The sequence below is a fragment of the Anolis carolinensis genome, chromosome 3 (assembly GCF_035594765.1).
Source record: "Anolis carolinensis isolate JA03-04 chromosome 3, rAnoCar3.1.pri, whole genome shotgun sequence".
Classification (NCBI taxonomy): domain Eukaryota; kingdom Metazoa; phylum Chordata; class Lepidosauria; order Squamata; family Dactyloidae; genus Anolis; species Anolis carolinensis.
In genome coordinates, this window is record NC_085843.1 from 87,364,961 (window position 1) to 87,382,753 (window position 17,793).

General features: G+C 41.2%; 1 protein-coding gene across 8 annotated transcripts in view; it reads left to right on the top strand.

Annotated features, from left to right (window-relative positions):
- The window catches only part of cfap47 (cilia and flagella associated protein 47), a 411,656-nt gene that overhangs the window by 155,463 nt on the left and 238,400 nt on the right, over nt 1–17,793 (top strand). For all 8 annotated transcript variants that reach the window (XM_003218926.3, XM_062977173.1, XM_062977171.1 and 5 more), the window contains exons 34-36: nt 7,226–7,323; nt 10,599–10,715; nt 12,846–12,980. In XM_003218926.3, coding sequence (XP_003218974.3) covers nt 7,226–7,323; nt 10,599–10,715; nt 12,846–12,980 — 350 coding nt within the window. The remainder of the gene's footprint in view (nt 1–7,225; nt 7,324–10,598; nt 10,716–12,845; nt 12,981–17,793) is intronic.

Below are 17,793 nucleotides of genomic sequence, written 5' to 3' on the forward strand. Positions count from 1 at the left end.
GCTGATCTCCGGCACCAAACTAACTTTTGCCAAACGAATTTCAGGCACTGAATCAGTTCTTGTTACACGTATCTCAGGCACTGAATCAGTCTTTGTTACACGTATCCCACCGCTTGGCACCAATTATGCGGTTGTGGCTGATCGTTCGTGAAGATGTTAAACAAGGTCGATGCAAGAACACTTCCTTGGGGTAAACCATTCTTTTGCCTCCTCCATCTACTTTTCCTGCCCTGAAATTCCACATAGAAGCTGCGGTTTTCCAGGAGGGTCTGGACAGTTTATGTAAAGTCAAAGTCCCGGGTGATATGGTAGACTTTATGCAGCATTTTTCTATGTTGCACCGTGTCATAGGCTGCCGTAAGGCCCACAAAAACTGTTCCCGTAATGCAGCCTTTCTCATAGCCTTCCTCGATATGCTCGGTCAGATGAAGAATTTGACCTGTACAGTTTTTCCCTGGTCTTAAACCTGCTTGTTGTGCAATAAGCTTAGGTTCGATGACAGGTCCTAATCCATTTAATAGCATCCTCTCATAGACTTTATAGAGATGACATAGGAGGGAAATTGGTCAGTAGTTCCTGGCATTGGAGGCATCTTTACCAGATTTTAAAATGGCAATGATCTTAGTTTTCCTCCATGCTCTGGGAATCTGTTTGTGTGCCAAGCATTGATTGTAGAATTTCTAAAGCAAGTTTTCAGCTTTGGGCCCCAAGTGTTTGATTTGCTCCATCATTAAGTCATCTAGGCCAGGTGCTTTACCAGTTTTACATCGCTTGATGGCTTCTCTGAGTTCTTTCAGGTTTAGAGGAGATGATAACTGGTGGGTTTCAAGTTCTGGCACCCTGTTGATTTTCATATTTACTCTGCTGCAGTTGGTTTTCCCATTCTGAATTAGCTGGTGAGCTATCTGGTCTGGTGTTACTTTTTTTTCTTTCCCTATGTGGTGTTGAGTACAGTCCCACTGACTAAAATGGATAAATATATATATATATAGTAGCTGTGCCCGGCCATGCGTTGCTGTGGCGAAGTATGGTGGTATGGGAAATAAAGTATTGAGGAATTGGTGGTAGTTAAGGTAAAGGGTAAACGTTTTCCCCTGACATTAAGTCCAGTCATGTCTGACTCTGGGGGTTGGTGCTCATCTCCATTTCTAAGCCAAAGAGCCGACGTTGTCCGTAGACTCCTCCAAGGTCATGTGGGATGACTGCATGGAGCGGCGTTACCTTCCCACCGGAGCAGTACCTATTGATGCACTCACATTTGCATGTTTTTGAACTTCTGGGTTGGCAGAAGCTGGGGCTAACAGTGGGGGCTCTCTCCGCTTCCCCTATTCAAACCTGCGGCCTTTCGGTCCAGAAGTTCAGCAGCTCAGCGCTTTAACACGCTGCGCCATCAGGGGATATTATTTCCTAAAGGTTGTGAATATACAATATTTCTGATTGGTTTTTTTTGTCAGTTGGAGGCAAGTATGAATGCTGCAATTAGGAAAAATGATTAGGATGTAATGGCCTTGCAGTTTTGAAGCCTGGCTGTTTCCTCCCTGAGTGAATTTTTTGTTGGGAGGTGTTAGCTGGCCCTGATTGTTTCCTGTCTGGAATTCCCTTGTTTTCAGAGTGGTATTGTTTGTGATATTTTATGTGCTTCTACTGTCTGTGGCCCTGAGAAAACAGAGGATTTGCCAGACTTTGATGATGGGAATACTTTGTTGGGAGGTGTTAGCTGGCCCTGATTGTTTGCTGTGTGGAATTCCCCTGTTTTCAGAGTGTTGTTGTTTATTTAGTGTTCTGATTTTAGAGACTGTATTGTTCTGTTTTATTATACCACATTAATTTTTATATATTCTGATTTTAGTGTTTTTGAATACTTGGAGCCAGAGTGTATTCATTTTCATGGTTGACCGCAACACAATAATAATAATAATAATAATAATAATAATAATAATGATGATGATAGTAATAATAATGACTTTGGTAATACACAGTGCTTCACTCCCTTCTCAGCTTCCTTTCTGGAAGAATCCTTTCTTGGGAGGTGTTAGCTGGCCCTGATTGTTTCCTTTGTGGAATTTCCAATTTCCCTGCTTTCAGACTGTTGGTCTTTATTTATTGTCCTGGTTTTAGAGATTATATTGTTCTGCATTATTCTATCCCAGTAATTATTTAATATTAAAGTAGAATCTCACTTATCTAACATTCGCTTATACAATGTTCTGGATTATCCAACGCAGTCTGCCTTTTCATAATCAATGTTTTTGTAGTCAGTGTTTTAAATCCATTGTGATATTTTAGTGGTAAATTTGTAAATACAGTACAGTAGTCTCACTTATCCAACATAAACGGGCCAGCAGAATGTTGGATAAGCGAATATGTTGGATAATAAGGAGGTATTAAGGAAAATCCTATTAAACATCAAATTCGGTTATGATTTTACAAATGAAGCACCAAAACATCATGTTAGACAACAAATTTGGCAGAAAAAGTAGTTCAATACGCAGTAATGCTATGTAGTAATTACTGTATTTGTGAATTTAGCACCAAAATATCACGATATATTGAAAATATTGACTACAAAATGCGTTGGATAATCCAGAATGTTGGATAAGCGAGTGTTGGATAAGTGAGACTCTATTGTAATTACTACATAGCATTACTGCGCATGGAACTACTTTTTCTGTCACATTTGTTGTATAATACGATGTTTTGGTGCTTAATTTGTATAACGATTACCTAATTTGATGTTTAATCGGCTTTTCCTGAATCCCTTCTTATTATCCAACATATTCACTTATCCTGCCAGCCTGTTTATGTTGGATAAGTGAGGCTCTACTGTATATTGATAATCTTATATTATCTGCTTAGAACTGGATTATATGAGGCCCCTTCTTCACAGCTGTATAAAATGCACACTGAAGTGGATTATATGGTAGTGTGGAGTCAAGATAATCCAGTGCAAAGCAGATAATATAAGATTATAAATGGGTTATATAGCTGTGTGGAAGGGCCTTGAGTCTACACTGCCATATAATCCAGTGCAAATTAGATAATCTGTGGAAGAAGCCTAAGTGAGGCCTAAATCTGCCTGTCCCCTAACTGAACCCTGGCTATCCCTTGGCTGAGTTGGTTGCTAGGAGACCAAGTGGGCAGAGATTAGCCCTCTAAACTGACAGCAATTGGATAAAAACAATTATTGCTCTCCCTCTAATTAGGACTTTATTTTTCTTTTCTTTTTGTTGTATCAACCTAGACTTGTGGATGATGGGTTGTGTTGTCAAATTTCGAGGTTGGGGGGCCTGTAGTTTTGTTGTTTTGTCGGTCGCCGTGATGCCATCAGTCATATATATATATATATATATATATTATTGAATATATTATTCATTATTGATGTCTTCTGGGTTACTTTGTTACAGAAGGTACTATGTAAAGTACTTGGATCACTAATGGAACTTCTTTCAATAGACTTGCACTTCAAAAGTCAGGAAGATTAGATCTAGTTTGCCAAATAGTCACTGTTGAATGTTTTTATGTAGAATGTTTTTATATTGTGGAATGATATTTTAAATTGTAAGTTGCTCGGAGTACTCTGGTGGAGGACGACTAATTAAGAAATAAGAAATAAAGTGAAGTGAAGAAGATAACCTTTCAGTGCTAAATGACATTTGTGCCATAAAGGATCTACTGTAGTTCTTTTTATTTCAATAGAGAGAAAGGTAAAAGTGTATAAAATTGTATAAACTATAACCCAGGCAAAACCTACCCAAGGTATTATTGTAAATATTTTGTGTGTATGCATTATTCATCTTATTTTAAACCCTTTTTAATTTTCTAACTCTACCAAATGATTTCTGTGAATGTTTAGAAATTCTGAGGTTTACAGCATAGATTTTCATACACACACACACATATAGATAAATATAAAATTTTAGAAAAATGCATCAATTACGTTGGACTCCCAACACTTTCAAATCGTGATGTGCCATTTTCGTATATTCAGTATATTCACTTTATCCAATGAATGTTGACAACTGTACAGATGAAATAGCTCTTGCTTGTCAGTATATTTCACACTTGAGAGCTGGACGATGCTTGGCTGGCTTTGAAATCCTTGGGTAACCTAAGACCTCAAAACATCTGAAAGGCTTATCCCAGATTAGAGCCTATTGCTTTTACTACTCCCCTTTATTGCCAACACCACTTGATTTTATTTTTTAAAATATTTTTTAAGGTTTTCACAGAGGTAAATATAAGAGCAGAAGGGGGATGTGAAGTAGGGTAAAAGTAAGAGTAGGGATATAGTTGGGGATAGGAAAATGTCGGGGTAGACGAAATAAACAGTGTTGGTTACTCTTATTATCAAGCCAGACAATCCGGATTATCATTTTGTTCCTGCTTTTTGACTTTTGACTTCTTTTGAACTAAGACTTTTACCTTTTAAGAGAAACACTGCAGTTAAGTGTTTTTGAGTTTAAAACATCATTTAATAAACATTTAAGAACTTTTATTGTATGTGTGGCTCTTTAAGAGGCGGCTGTATCACAACAGTCTGGGCTGCTGCCCCATGTAAGCCACCCCGAGTCCCCGCGGGGAGATGGTGGCGGGGTATAAATAAAGTTTTATTATTATTTATTATTTTAAAACCTACTTCAGATGGCTGAGAAACCCCCCTCTCCAGCTGGTTTTTAATGGTTACCAAGATCTGCATGCAAATGGAAGGGGAAGGATGTTGCTGGAGCCCTGCAGCATCATCCCATTGTTGGTTTTGTGCTTCATCTACTAATAATGAGAATCTCATTTAATCAATAGGATTTCTATACCTGTTGGATTACTACTCAGTAATTAATTCAATTGATCTACTCTGTGTATAGCAATTAGATTTTAGAGTAAAATGCGCAGTAAAGTGTATTTATACATTTACTGAGTAATTGTAAGAAAAAGACTATGTACAAAAGGGATTGTTCTCATATAGTTTCACTCTCAGTCAGCTGAAGCGCTTGCTTCAGTTAGGAGATCCAGTGTGGTATAGTGTTTTTACTGTTGAGGTATGACTCTGGAGATCCATGGAAACTCAGTATGTGACTTTGAGCAAGGCACACTCTCTTAGAGAAAGGCAAAGGAAACCCCCCACTTAAAATGCTGTGATAGGTTCACTTTAAGGTTGCTGTAAATCAGAAATTGCTCATTAGAATCTTTCCTGATGCCAACTCCGGGGGAGGGGGGGGGAAATAAGGAGTTGTTTTGAGAAATTGCACTGTGACTTTTCTTGATAAATGCAGAAATATATAGAGCAGGAGAATTATATACAAGGTGTATGGGGTTGGATAATAAGTGAACAATGAATTCAGTATAGTTATTGAATTTTGGATTTCATTTCATTTTTTTTTTACAAATACAATATTGTAGTGCAATATATAAACAACTCTAGAGTTGTAACATAGGTCAGTGTACACAGATTAAGAGAGAATCAACCAAAACCAAAAAGTTGTTGGTAAATTGTGGAAGCCAGCAAAATACATTTTTTATTTTTAAGGATTAGGTGACTAGGAATAAGAGTTTTGGATTATCTGTGGGCAGCTTCAGGTTGACAGTGACTACCAGTTGTCATATTAATGGCACAGAGAGAATTTGAAAGAACCAAGAATAATCATCTTGCTTACTTCATGGACTTAATAATCCCTGCAGAGCAACATCATCATTAAGGGCAGATGATGAACAAGCAATTAAAACTGGAGAAACAGCAGAGTTGGGCTAGATCTACAACCAGTCCATCGGTAGTAAGTTGAATAGGAACAATGGTTTCTTGGCACATTACACATATTAGAACACTAATTAATATTCCAGCCTCATGAGGACTGCCTTCCTTGTCCATTTTATTACAATTCCTTTCTTGTTCCCGATAGCAATGCACCATATTCCAAGAACTCCCTCCACTATTCATATGGGTATCTATTCATCTTGACTTAATGCAATTATCTTTCTTCCTATCCTTGTCCCGTAGTGACCATAATTGAAACTGAACTTGTCACTTTATTGCCATACCCATAGGCACATTATGTTGTATTCCATGAATCTGATGAAGTAGACTAAGTTTCTGCTGCAAACTTATTTCCCTTAATCCCAATGTGCTACAATATTCCTTTGCATACCTTTAGTTTACTTGCTACTGTTGCCTTGGCTTTGTCACAAGCTTTTAGTACAGCTGAAGCTCTTTAATTATCTTAAATATTAAAAATTTCCAAGGTCATGTTTTGAAATTGGGTTACATTTTAATTCATTATGTTGTTTACCCGTGAGTTTGCTGTTGATGCAAAGTTGGTTGGTAAATATTCTAAGTGCTGATGTATTAATTATTAAGACCGAGTAACATAATTGTCAATTAAGACATATGGGGAGTTCTAATTAAAGGATTTGCTCTGCACAAATGCATGAGAAATGCAAATAATGTTCAGGATTTGAGATAACACATATGGAAATAGAAATAAAACTATTCAGCTTAGCTGTGTTTAGTAAATGGAATCTGTTGTTTCATTTACCTAATAAAATACAATTTCATTTGTTGTAAAAGTAGCTCCAAATATTTCAACACATCACAGATTTGCAGGTGTTTTTGGAACCGTTAAGTGCTAATGAGCAATCTGTGTACATACACAAGTAAAATGTAGTCGACTTGTATATTTTGTACAATCATTCCAACTATTATCTAGAGTATGGCCAAACATAAGAATCATTTCATTTTTTTGAGGAATTCAGAACATATGGACAATAACATTTATATACCGTTTACCTCTAAATGTCAAAATTGTCATCTATAAATAATTATGTGGACTTAATTATACATAATGCCAAGCAGTGTGTCCAACAGCAGAATCTGATATACTTGTACTTCATCTGGTTTTTTGTCCTCTAGAACAGTGGAGAAATATAAAGACAGAAGCCCAGAAGTTCTGGGATCTACCATGGATACCCAAAAAGCCAATGGTTACACCCCATCTTATTAAATAGCAGTCATTTGATGTATAGGACATGATGATCTACTGTCAATGGAAATCTAGATCTGGAGGGTCCATTATACCAGTCAGTCAAGAACACATAGCATATTTGAAATGTTGTAAGCATACTTAAATTATGCTTAACACTCATGATGCATTTTTTCCAGAAAGGAAAAATGCAGAAATTTTTCAGAACAGAGCCACAGATGCTAGATCCTGAAACATTACATTCTTATTTCAAACAGGTAATATACCGCCTACAAGATGGATTTTAAACTTTGATAGAGACCTGCTCGATGGCCTTGTCCTTGCAGCACAAATAGCAAGCTATTGCCCTTATTTGGTAAGAATGTTTTCCAAATTTTTGATTGAAATATGTGTTTTACTGTCAGAAACATCACCTCAAATGTAATAGACAACTGGTAGTTATGGGCTAATGCAACTTGAACGGAAGGGAAATAATTAAGTAACCTCTCATTTCGTATCTACACCTCTGATTTTGTTTTCATTTTTAAATGTCAGCTGTTGATTTTTATCTTAACTTTATTTCTTGCGCTCTTCCTTTCCTTTATTGTATTCACCTTCTTTTATTAGTATCATTTTATGCTTCCAGTTTTTTCCACATTATTTCTATCCTTTAGCTTGGACCAGTTGTTTTTAAATCTCCATTAAAAGACCTTCTTCTATCTTTTATTTATGCCTTTCCTGAAAACTCACTTGCCTAGTATAGCTTGACTATGCTATATTCACTTTATTTCTCCCATTGCCATTTTGTATTCCCATCATACCCATTGTATTCATATTCTTTTATTCATATTCCTTAATTGTGTTACTGTATCATAGGTTATTATCCCTGCCTTGGATACTACTTAATTTATTTAATTGTGCCATGACCACAATAGAATAATTCCTCAGTGAAACCAAGACCCTATCTTCACTCACCATTTAGGTCAGTTTGAGGAGGGAGCAGCCAATGGGTGGCCACTGTGGGCTGTTCCAGGATGCAGGATTCAGATTTTCCCCTTAGTTATTGCAATCCCGAGAGCCATCCTATGCTTCCTGGACTCAGGTGTTCTAAGGACATAGGATGTCTGTCCTCTTGTTCTCCCTCCTCCCATGTGGCTGTTGGTTACGCCAGTGACAGGGCAACCTATCTTTGGCTGGAGGCTCCTTCAACCTCCTATCATGTCTTCTGACTCGTGAAAGATGTCAGGATGGGAGGAAGGAAAGGGCATGTTCCCTCTCCCTTCTTCTTTGCAATTCACATGACGTAGATAGAAGAAGACGGACCCGCCAGAGTAAGGTAGGTCACCCTGTTGCTGCTGTAACCATTAGCCATATGGGGGCAGAGGGGTGATAGTTGGGCCGCTTCCTAATGGCGCTGAACTGGATTCAATGTATAGAGACACCCTCCTGACACCTGAGGTGACTCAGGTGAAGCGGGCTACAATCATTCCGGATACTGGTTCTGGCTTGCTTTATTGGTCAGTGTAGAACTACCTCAGTGCATTGCACCATGAGTTGGTTCCACCATGCCCATCTCAATTTAGGAAGAGAGATAGTGAAACTACTGAGAAAAGTTAAAAGCATGGGGATAATTAGAATTAATTAGGATCAGGAATGAAGTAAGTGGGCAAAGAAGAAAGAAAGTATTGTATAGTACTAAATCATGTTGTTTTGGACGGGCCAGAAAAAAAATGGAGGTGGATCTTAGCTCAGTGGTAGAATGTGTTAGTTTTTTGTTATCTGCATTTGACAGATCCTATGATGATGACCCCTCCTCACCTGACCCCTATTTCTTTCAGAACAGAAAGAACCAGGAGGGCCAAGAATTTGACTGAGTCATATAAAGTAGCTTTTGCAGTCACAATGGTGGCAAACAGAGAGGGTAGTGGTTATTCAGGTTGGAAAGACAAGCGGGAATGAACCCCAGTGAAAAAATGCAGAGAAGTGGAACTCCATTATGCAGTAGATCAGGGCTCCCCAAACTAAGACCCATGGGCCAGATGTGGCCCTCCAAGGTCATTTACCTGGCCCCTGTCCTAAACTTTATACTTAGGGTTGATCTAAGTCTACCTGGTCTTTGGAGGTCTCTTTGCTTACTTATGGCCTTATGAGATCGTCTAGATGGTCTTTGAAGGTCTCTTTGCTTAGCTATAGCCTTATGAGACCATCTAGATGGCTTTTGGAGGTCACTTTCCTTACCTATGGTTTTATGAGATTGTCTAGATCAGTGGTTCCCAAACTTACTTGTCCTATTGCCCCTTTTCCAGAAAAAATATGACTCAGCGCTCCCTGGAAATGGGGGTGTGGCTTAGAGGGGTGGACATGGCTCCTGCTCAAGAGGGTGGAACTGAGCCTCTCCCCTAGTCCAAGATGCAGGGCTGGGAGGGGGAGGGGGAGGTGGGAGGGGCCATAAATGGGCAGCCAGGACTGGGATGGGCGGAGTTACAAGCTCTGAGGCAGGGCTGAGTTTCTATCCCTGTCCTGTGGTGCCTGCCAGGACACAGAGGCGGGGCTAGAGGAGGGGGCGGGGCCTCTTCCCAAGTGCCTGACAGGGCTGAACCTCTCTACCCCGCCCTCGTGTTCTAACAAGCACCTCAGGGGAAGTATACAGAGGCTCAGCCCTGTCTTGCGCTCTTGGGAAGAGGCCCCGCCCCCACCCCAGCCTTGCTCTTTAGTCCTAAAAGGCCTCTCAGGAGAGTTATAGAGTCTGAGCCCTGTCTTGGGCTCTTGGAAGGAGGCCCCGCCCCCTTCCCTAGCTCGGCCCTGTGTCCCAACAAGCGCCTCAGGAGAGGTATACAGGCTTAGCCCTGTCTCGGGCTCTTGGGAAGAAGCCATGCCCACTCCTCTAGCTCCGCCTCTGTGTGTCCTAACAGGTGCCTCAGGTGCTCAGCCCTGTCTCTGGCACTTGGGAAGAGGCCCCGCCCCCGTGTCCTAATAGAGGCCATCACCGCCCCCCTGGATCACTCCAGCACCCACTGGGGGGCGGTAGCGCCCACTTTGGGAATCACTGGTCTAGATGTTCTTTGAGGGTCCCTTTCCTTATCTATGGTCTTCTGATGGCCTGATGATGTCATCTAGATGGCCTTTCAGGGTCCCTTTCCTTATCTATGGTCTTATGAGACCATCTAGATAGTTTTTGGAGGTCTCTTGGCTTCTTATGAGATCATTTAGATCAGGGGTCACCAAAACAAGGCCCATGGGCCAGATGCGGGTCATTGACCCCTCCAGGGTCATTTACCTGGCCTCTGTTCTAAACTTTGGACTTAGGGTTGACCAAAGTCTGAAATGACTTGAAGGCACACAACAACAATCCTAATTTTGGACTATTTCATCATAGTCAGGCCCCCCAACAGTCTGAGGGACTGTGAATTGGCAATCCACTTAAAAAATTTGAGGACCCCTGCAGTAGACCATCAACGTGGTCTTCTGTATTCGAAGAAGCCAAAATATTTAACTATTTTTGAGTAACACAATGTGAATGTGAAGAAATGAGTAGCAGACAACCTCATATATAAGGAAATGTGTCAGTTACTTGGCTCTTGTTCAAAAATTTGGACCATTATATGTTTTCTTTAATATTCAGAAAGGGCTTAATTTTTGTCTTATTTTCAGATTTCAACACACTTTGTGAATATGTACACTAATCCCCAAACTTCTGAACAATATTTTCACAATTGTTTAATCGTTGTAAATGCCTTTCATGCAATCACCTTGGACATAGATGTATTGGTAAGTGGTCCTAATGACTGTTTTTAAACAGTATTTTGTTTTCTGTTACATAACATTACACATAGAAAAATGACTTTAATAACTATGAGGAAAGCATGGTGCCAAATCACATGTCATCCTGTTAATATATTAAGATTTTTAGATGTATCTTTCATCTTCAGTTCATAATTGCAAATTTCAATAGAACTTACATAGATATTGACTCAGTTTCCCACTGATTTAGTAGTCTTTTGGAGTAATTGGATTTTAGTATTTTTTTTTCAAAGGGGAGGCTTATTCTTTTGGGACACCAAAAGGTTTTAGTCCTGTGAAATTATGGGATTGACAGATTAAGGAGTATTTACAATTATCAGCCAGGGAGCCTCTTGTGCCTCCCCAAACTACAATCTTCAGGTTTACATTAACGTGGCAATATAATGTAGCATTTTACATTGGTTTTCATTTAAATTCTGTTCACAGTTTTGTAGTTTAGTTGTCTCTCAGTTTTTTAAAAATAGGAATGATGACAGTAAGTTACAGACTAGATATTTTAAAAACAAACAAGGAAATGCTTAGTTCCCACGTGGTAGATGCACTTCAGTTTAATTTAAATGGATATTTTATATGTCACATCCATAATGACTAAGCGTTCTTTAGCTCAGTCAGGTTGTACCAGCAGGGTTCCCTATAATATCACTTTCCTTACAGGCATTGCTTTTTTGGTGTAGTTGCATATTAACTGTTGAATGTCAGTTCCAGCATATCTTCTGAGGAAATCTTATCTTCCTAGCAAAGGCTGTTTTGTTTGGACTTTTGTGGCATTGTAGCTGCAAAGCCAAAATAAGCTTTTTTTGCTAGAGTGACTATGATATCTCTGTCTTTGCAGGGCTACTGTGACGTCGGAGAGGATTAGCCAGTGAGATTATGAGATTAGAAATGGGAGAGGAAATTTTATAGGATGATATAAACTAAATGTATAAAATGAAAGCCCTCTATTGTGAAAAGATGCATTGTATTTTGTTGTTTTTATGATATTACTAATGGAACAGTATTTCAAGTATTTCTAATCTTATTTTTGTACCAAGCAACCCCAAATCATGTGGGGTACAATAAGGAGGGAATGGATATATGCGGTCATACAGTCATTTCTCATGAGATCTTTATCCACTATATTTTAGAATGTTAGTTTGAAGTATGTTTTCCAGTGTCAATAATATCTTACATTATGGCAACTTTCTGTGTAAAAAAGCTCTTTGAGTATTTGTATGTTAGAATGCATCAATAATTTAACTTTTATTTTAAGTAATCCTAAATATTGATTTTATTTCCACATGTCAGACAGTTCAGTACAATAATCAAAGTACAAAACACACAACAAAAGGCTGCGATGTACTACTAGTGTCTTAGCCTTTGAAAGTTTTAGTTCATACATTATTGTAGGTTTGTTTTTGGAAACAAATAGATCAGATGATACTTGACTAGAATCATAGAATAATAGAGTTGGAAGACACTATATGGGCCTTCTAGTCCAACCTTCTGCCATGCAGGACTAAGGGTAATTTTCCTCTCATATGTGTATATGTACGTGTATGTGTAAGTATGTCATCCCCGGGTAGCACAGTGGGTTAACAGCTGAGCTGCTGAACTTTCTGACCAAAAGATCAGTGGTTCGAATCCGGAGAACGGGGTGAGCTCTCACTGTTAGCCCTAGCTTCTGCCAACCTAGCAGTTAGAAAACATGCAGATGTAAGTAGATCAATAGGTACTGCTCTGGTGGGAAGGTAATGGCGCTCCATGCAGTCATGCTGGCCACATTACCTTGGAGGTGTCTACGGACAACACTGGCTCTTTGGCTTAGAAATTGAGATGAGCACCAACCCCCAGTCGGACATGACTAGACTTAATGCCAGAGGAAAACCTTTACCTCACACACACATATTCATACCCTACTGTTTCTCTCCACAAAGAGGCTCAAAGTGGCTTACATTAAAAGCATTTCATTTGAGTGTCCTTATGGAGAGAAAAAGTGGGGTGTGAATAACCGTCTAATAATAATAATAATAATAATAATAATAATAATAATAATAATAATAATAATAATATACATGATTTACGTGCATTTCTATCCTTTTATTTTTGCCCTTGCATTAGGCTACTGACATCTGTGATCCAAATCCAGTCGCGATGCTTATGCTTTGTGTTCATTTATATGAGCGACTTCCTCATTATTTACCCAAGAAGACTATTGAGTTTCCGGGTCCACTGCATGCCACTGTACTTAGAAAGGTAAAGATATTTCTACTCTATGTTTTGAATAGTTGTTGGCAGTAATAGATTGCAAGAACTTTTACTGAATTGCCATCTTTTGACAAGAATCTGCAACAGAGATTACAGATAAACCAATTCAATGACAATTCCGAATGAAATAGGTAATTTTATTCCAAAATTAAATTGAAATTAGAAGAGCAATTTAAAAAGAAAACTAAAAAGGAGCTAAAAGAAGCCTTTTTCTTGAACTTTATATGAAGGCATGACTTGTCAAATATTGTGTTCTATAGTTGTACAGGCAATAAAGAACTGGATTTTCCTTATTGCTGGTGTTTTCCAAGCTGGAATTTGCTTCCATCCATATGAAAATATCCTGTTTTCACTTTCTCATTCATACCTTGAGTAAACTCTGTGCCATGTTAGTTTATCTAAGGACTCTGCACTTGCATAACATTCCTGTTCAGTCCCTCCCATCCCCCATTTCTGATTTTATCTTTTATGGCAGCTGCGTTTTCCAATGTTTTGGAATGGAAACACAAAGGACAGCACACAGAAAATTTGTAGAGCTTTCACAGTAATCTTCAGCACTTCTATCCCAACCCTCTGGCAGTCCCATTCTCCTCAGTATATCAGCCAAAAAAAAAGTGCCTGTCAGTGAGAAACAACATCTTGCTCTTGTCTTCTCTTATCACTGTGATGTGTAGCAATGTGGAATTTATCTTCCAGGATATTTTTTGGGCAGAAACAATACATTTTCTTAATTTATTGTTTTATTAATTATTCAGTTGGTTACTCATGCCGTTTATTTAGCTTAGTTTGTTAAGATATAACACTTAAGAACTTGGGCTATGAATCTGGAAGTCTCTAGTGTATATCTCAAACTACATTCAGACACACATACACACAGAGATATGCACACCGCACACACAGATGCACGTGTACACATGCGCGCACACACATATATATATACTCGGTGCTGCCTGGGTGTTGAAGGGGCCTCTGCCCCCTGCTTTCATTTCTTCTTTATTTTTCTCTTCCTCTTTCTCTTTCTTTCCTCCCCTCCCCTCATACTTTCCTTCCTTTCCTTTCTTCTTTTCCCTCCTTTTTCTATTTCTTCCCTTCTCTTCTCCCTCCCTTCCTCCTATGCTCCTTTCTTTCCTCTCCTACCCCCTTCCCCTCCCCCTTTTCCCTTCTCCAGCTCTGATAGAGCCTACCTCACAATGTCCCCATGGCAACATGGTTGTGGATCTCCCCCTTCCGTCCTTCCGTCCTTTTTTCCTTCCTTCCTTCCTTCCTTCCTTCCTTCCTTCCTTCCTTCTTTCCTTCCATCTCTTTCATACACATGACACTTTTCTTTCCCAGGGACATCACAGGGGGCCAATTCACCTAGCAAGAGCTAATCCTTCACCTAGCAACAGCCAATCCAGTGACTTTACCTAGCAACAGCCTTTGTGGTGCAGACAGATAGACAGACTTTGAATTTATATATATATATATATACACACACACACACACACACACATACATACATACATATAAAAATTGTCAGCTCAGGGCAACTTACTGTCTTTTAGCCCCATTTCTCTGTAATGTGGAGAAAGAAATGCTGATTTTCCTTACACAGATAATTGAAACTGTCTAGCAATACTTAATATTTAGTTGAATATTTCCTATGTGTTGCATTTATTGGTACAATATTTTGATGTGGGGCATGGAAAACCCCTCAGTTATTTTCACAGATAGGAGATCAAGTGCTATTTGGAGTACTTTCTGGAACAGGGCTGCTCAAGCATCACAGGCACCTACCTGTCATGGAACCAAGTCCCAGGGCTGAATTTCCAAGCCCTGGACTTGGAGTCATAACATAAATAACCCTGAAAGCACCTGGCGGGGGAAGATAGAATGAGCCTGGGAACTCAGGGTTGAAAGTATAAACAATTATAATTGGTATAGTGTGTGGGAATAGTAGAAATGTGATACAAAGGGTGGGGTTTGATGATGATATTTGCGTGTGGTGTTACGTTGCATCAGAGGTGATAAAAATGAGTGTATGTAAACATTAGGTCATTCTCGACTTTTCCAAAGTCATGTATTCTTCAATAAAGATTGGATTTGAGAGCAGCTATCTCTGATCTGCGTTCAGACTGGTCATTTGAAGTGAGCCTGACATTTAAGTCGAGAATCCCGTTCTCACCCTCCTGCGAATTCGCAGTGAAGTGATAATGAGTGGAGAAGGAGATCAAAGCCCAAATGGAGCAGAGAGGCCTTTGCCAGGGGCCCAGCCGTTGGGGGAAGAGACGCTGCAAGCCATAGCTTCCTCTACGGGGTACCCCAGGCCGAACGGCGTGACCCAGAGGATTCCCAGAGGAGGAAGAGGCGTTTCGGCAGCGGCAGAAACCAGTTGGGGATCTGGAGGAAGCATGCCGGAGACCGTGGCCCTGCGGTTATCCATCCTGGAAACAAATTTATCCAGGCTGTCGGAAACCGTGGGGAGGTTGGTGCCACTATTGGAAGAGAATCTCCAGAAGGAGCCCACCCGATATGGCGCCGAGACAGAGCCACGTAAGGAAGAAGATTGGAGCCAGAGGGGCCAGCGCGCCTCAACGCAGAGCCCCGTGGCGGCGAGGAGCGAGGGGGATGAAGAATACTGGCAGGAACTGGAGTTCCGAGACAGAATGGCGCGTGAAGTGGAGCGCCAGCAAGCTCTGGGAACTCTGAGGCCGCCAACTCCAACAGAACTCCCAACCCAACTTCCAACCCCCCGAATGGGCGTCGGGGTGGAAAGACCACTGAGGCCAGGGATCGGGTCCAGTGGATTAGCGGACGAAGGCGGAGAGGAGCCGGAGATCCAGGAAGAGGAGGAGGATGTGCCGTACGACGAGGGAAGGCGAGGTGCGGGGGCTACAGCGAGGCCCGCATTCGGATGGGTAGAAGGGCCGACAGCAGCGGCAGAATTTCGGGAGCCGCGCAGAACGACCGCCGGAGTGGGGCGCGGCGTGTTCAAAGGGGCCGTCCAAGGAAACCCGATGCAACCATTCCCCATGCCTCCCAGACAGCAGCAACGGGCCGCAGAATGGATGCAAAGGAGGGAAGATCTCAAACTGGAATACGGAGGGGAATCATCTGAACTGAACTTTTTCCTCATTAGCATCAGAGGATATATAGAAGACAATGCACACACATTCCCCTCCGAAGCAAGCATGGTTCGGGCCATCGGCAACACACTAAAGAGAGGAGCGGCCAGCTGGTATGTGCAACTACATGCCAGACGCGACCCGTGCCTGAGGTCAGTGCCCCGCTTCCTCGCCGCACTGGAAAACCGGTTCAGAGACCGGCTAGAGCAATTGAGGGCTCGAGACCAGCTTAAAGGAATAAAGCAGAGGGACAAAACGGTGCCCGAGTACGCAGAGGAATTCCTCCATCTCGCGGAAAAGGTACCAGAGTGGTCTGAAGTGACCAAAGTGGAGATATTCAAAGAGGGACTACGCCCCGAGGTTTTTAGTTGGGCGGCGCATAGAGACGACCCAGAAACACTCCAGGGCTGGATACAACTAGCGGGGCGCGTCGAATCCACCCTGGCTCAGGTGAAGCGTTTCAGGGGCGGCGGCGGCCAGCAAAGACCGGCGGCGAGAGGTCGAGGAGAAACGAGGAAGCAGGAAAAGCCCGGAGGGAGGTCGGGGATCCCCTTCAAAGGAGATGACAACAAACCCAAGCCGGGATGCTTTGTATGTGGGAAGACGGGCCATCGAGCAGCGGAATGTTGGGCTCGGAAGGGGGAGCCGCCAAAACCCTCAAAGCCCAAGCCAGCAGCCGGGAGGCGAGCGGAGGAGGAGGTGCGAGCCCCAGAATCTCCGGAAAGGCTGGTGAGTCGAGACAAACGCATGCTAGTAGTGCCAATCTGCCTATCGGGGCTAGAGAATCGGGCCACCTGCAGGGCATTCGTGGATTGCGGTTGTTCTAGGAACATTATAACTCCGGAACTGGCAGGAGCACTGAAGTGCCAGCAGACATTACTTGACTCCCCAATTGCATTTTCGCAGCTAGATGGATCAGTTGCTGCTGGGGAAGTATCTACAAAGGAAATACGAGGGGTCCCATGTAAAATAGGCAAATGGGAAGGAAGAATATCCTTTGTGATAGCCCCTATTGCCACATACCACGTAATACTAGGGATCCCATGGCTCGAACAGGCAAATCCTGAAGTAGATTGGAGAGGAAAGAGCCTAGCATTTAAAGAACAACAGACGCAATGGGAGATAAGCAAAATAGCAGGAGAGGAGGACGAGGGAGATGAAGCAGGTGAAATAGACCCACAGCTATTGCCACCTGAATACAGAGACTTTGTGGATGTTTTCAATCAGAAAGAGGCAAGTAAATTACCTCCCAAGAGGAATATAGAAGTAGAAATTGAAATAACCCCAGGAGCAAACTTACTGAAACCAAAAGTGTATCCCATGTCTGTTCAGGAGAAGGAGGAATTGAGGAAATATATTGATAAGAACCTGGCGCGAGGCTTTATTAAGCCATCCAATTCTCCTCTCGGAGCCCCAGTGTTATTTAGAAGAAAGAAAGACAACTCCCTAAGATTGTGCATTGACTATAGAAATTTAAATGCAATTACTAAGGACAATAAATACCCTATGCCCTTAGTAAAGGATTTAATTACCGTATTGAAGAAAGGGAGCATATTTACTAAACTTGATTTAATTGAAGCATATCATAAATTAAGAATCAAACCTGAGGATACTTGGAAAACTGCATTTTCCTGCGCATTCGGCCATTTTGAATATAAAATTTTGCCATTTGGATTAAAAAATGGCGGCAGTTGCTT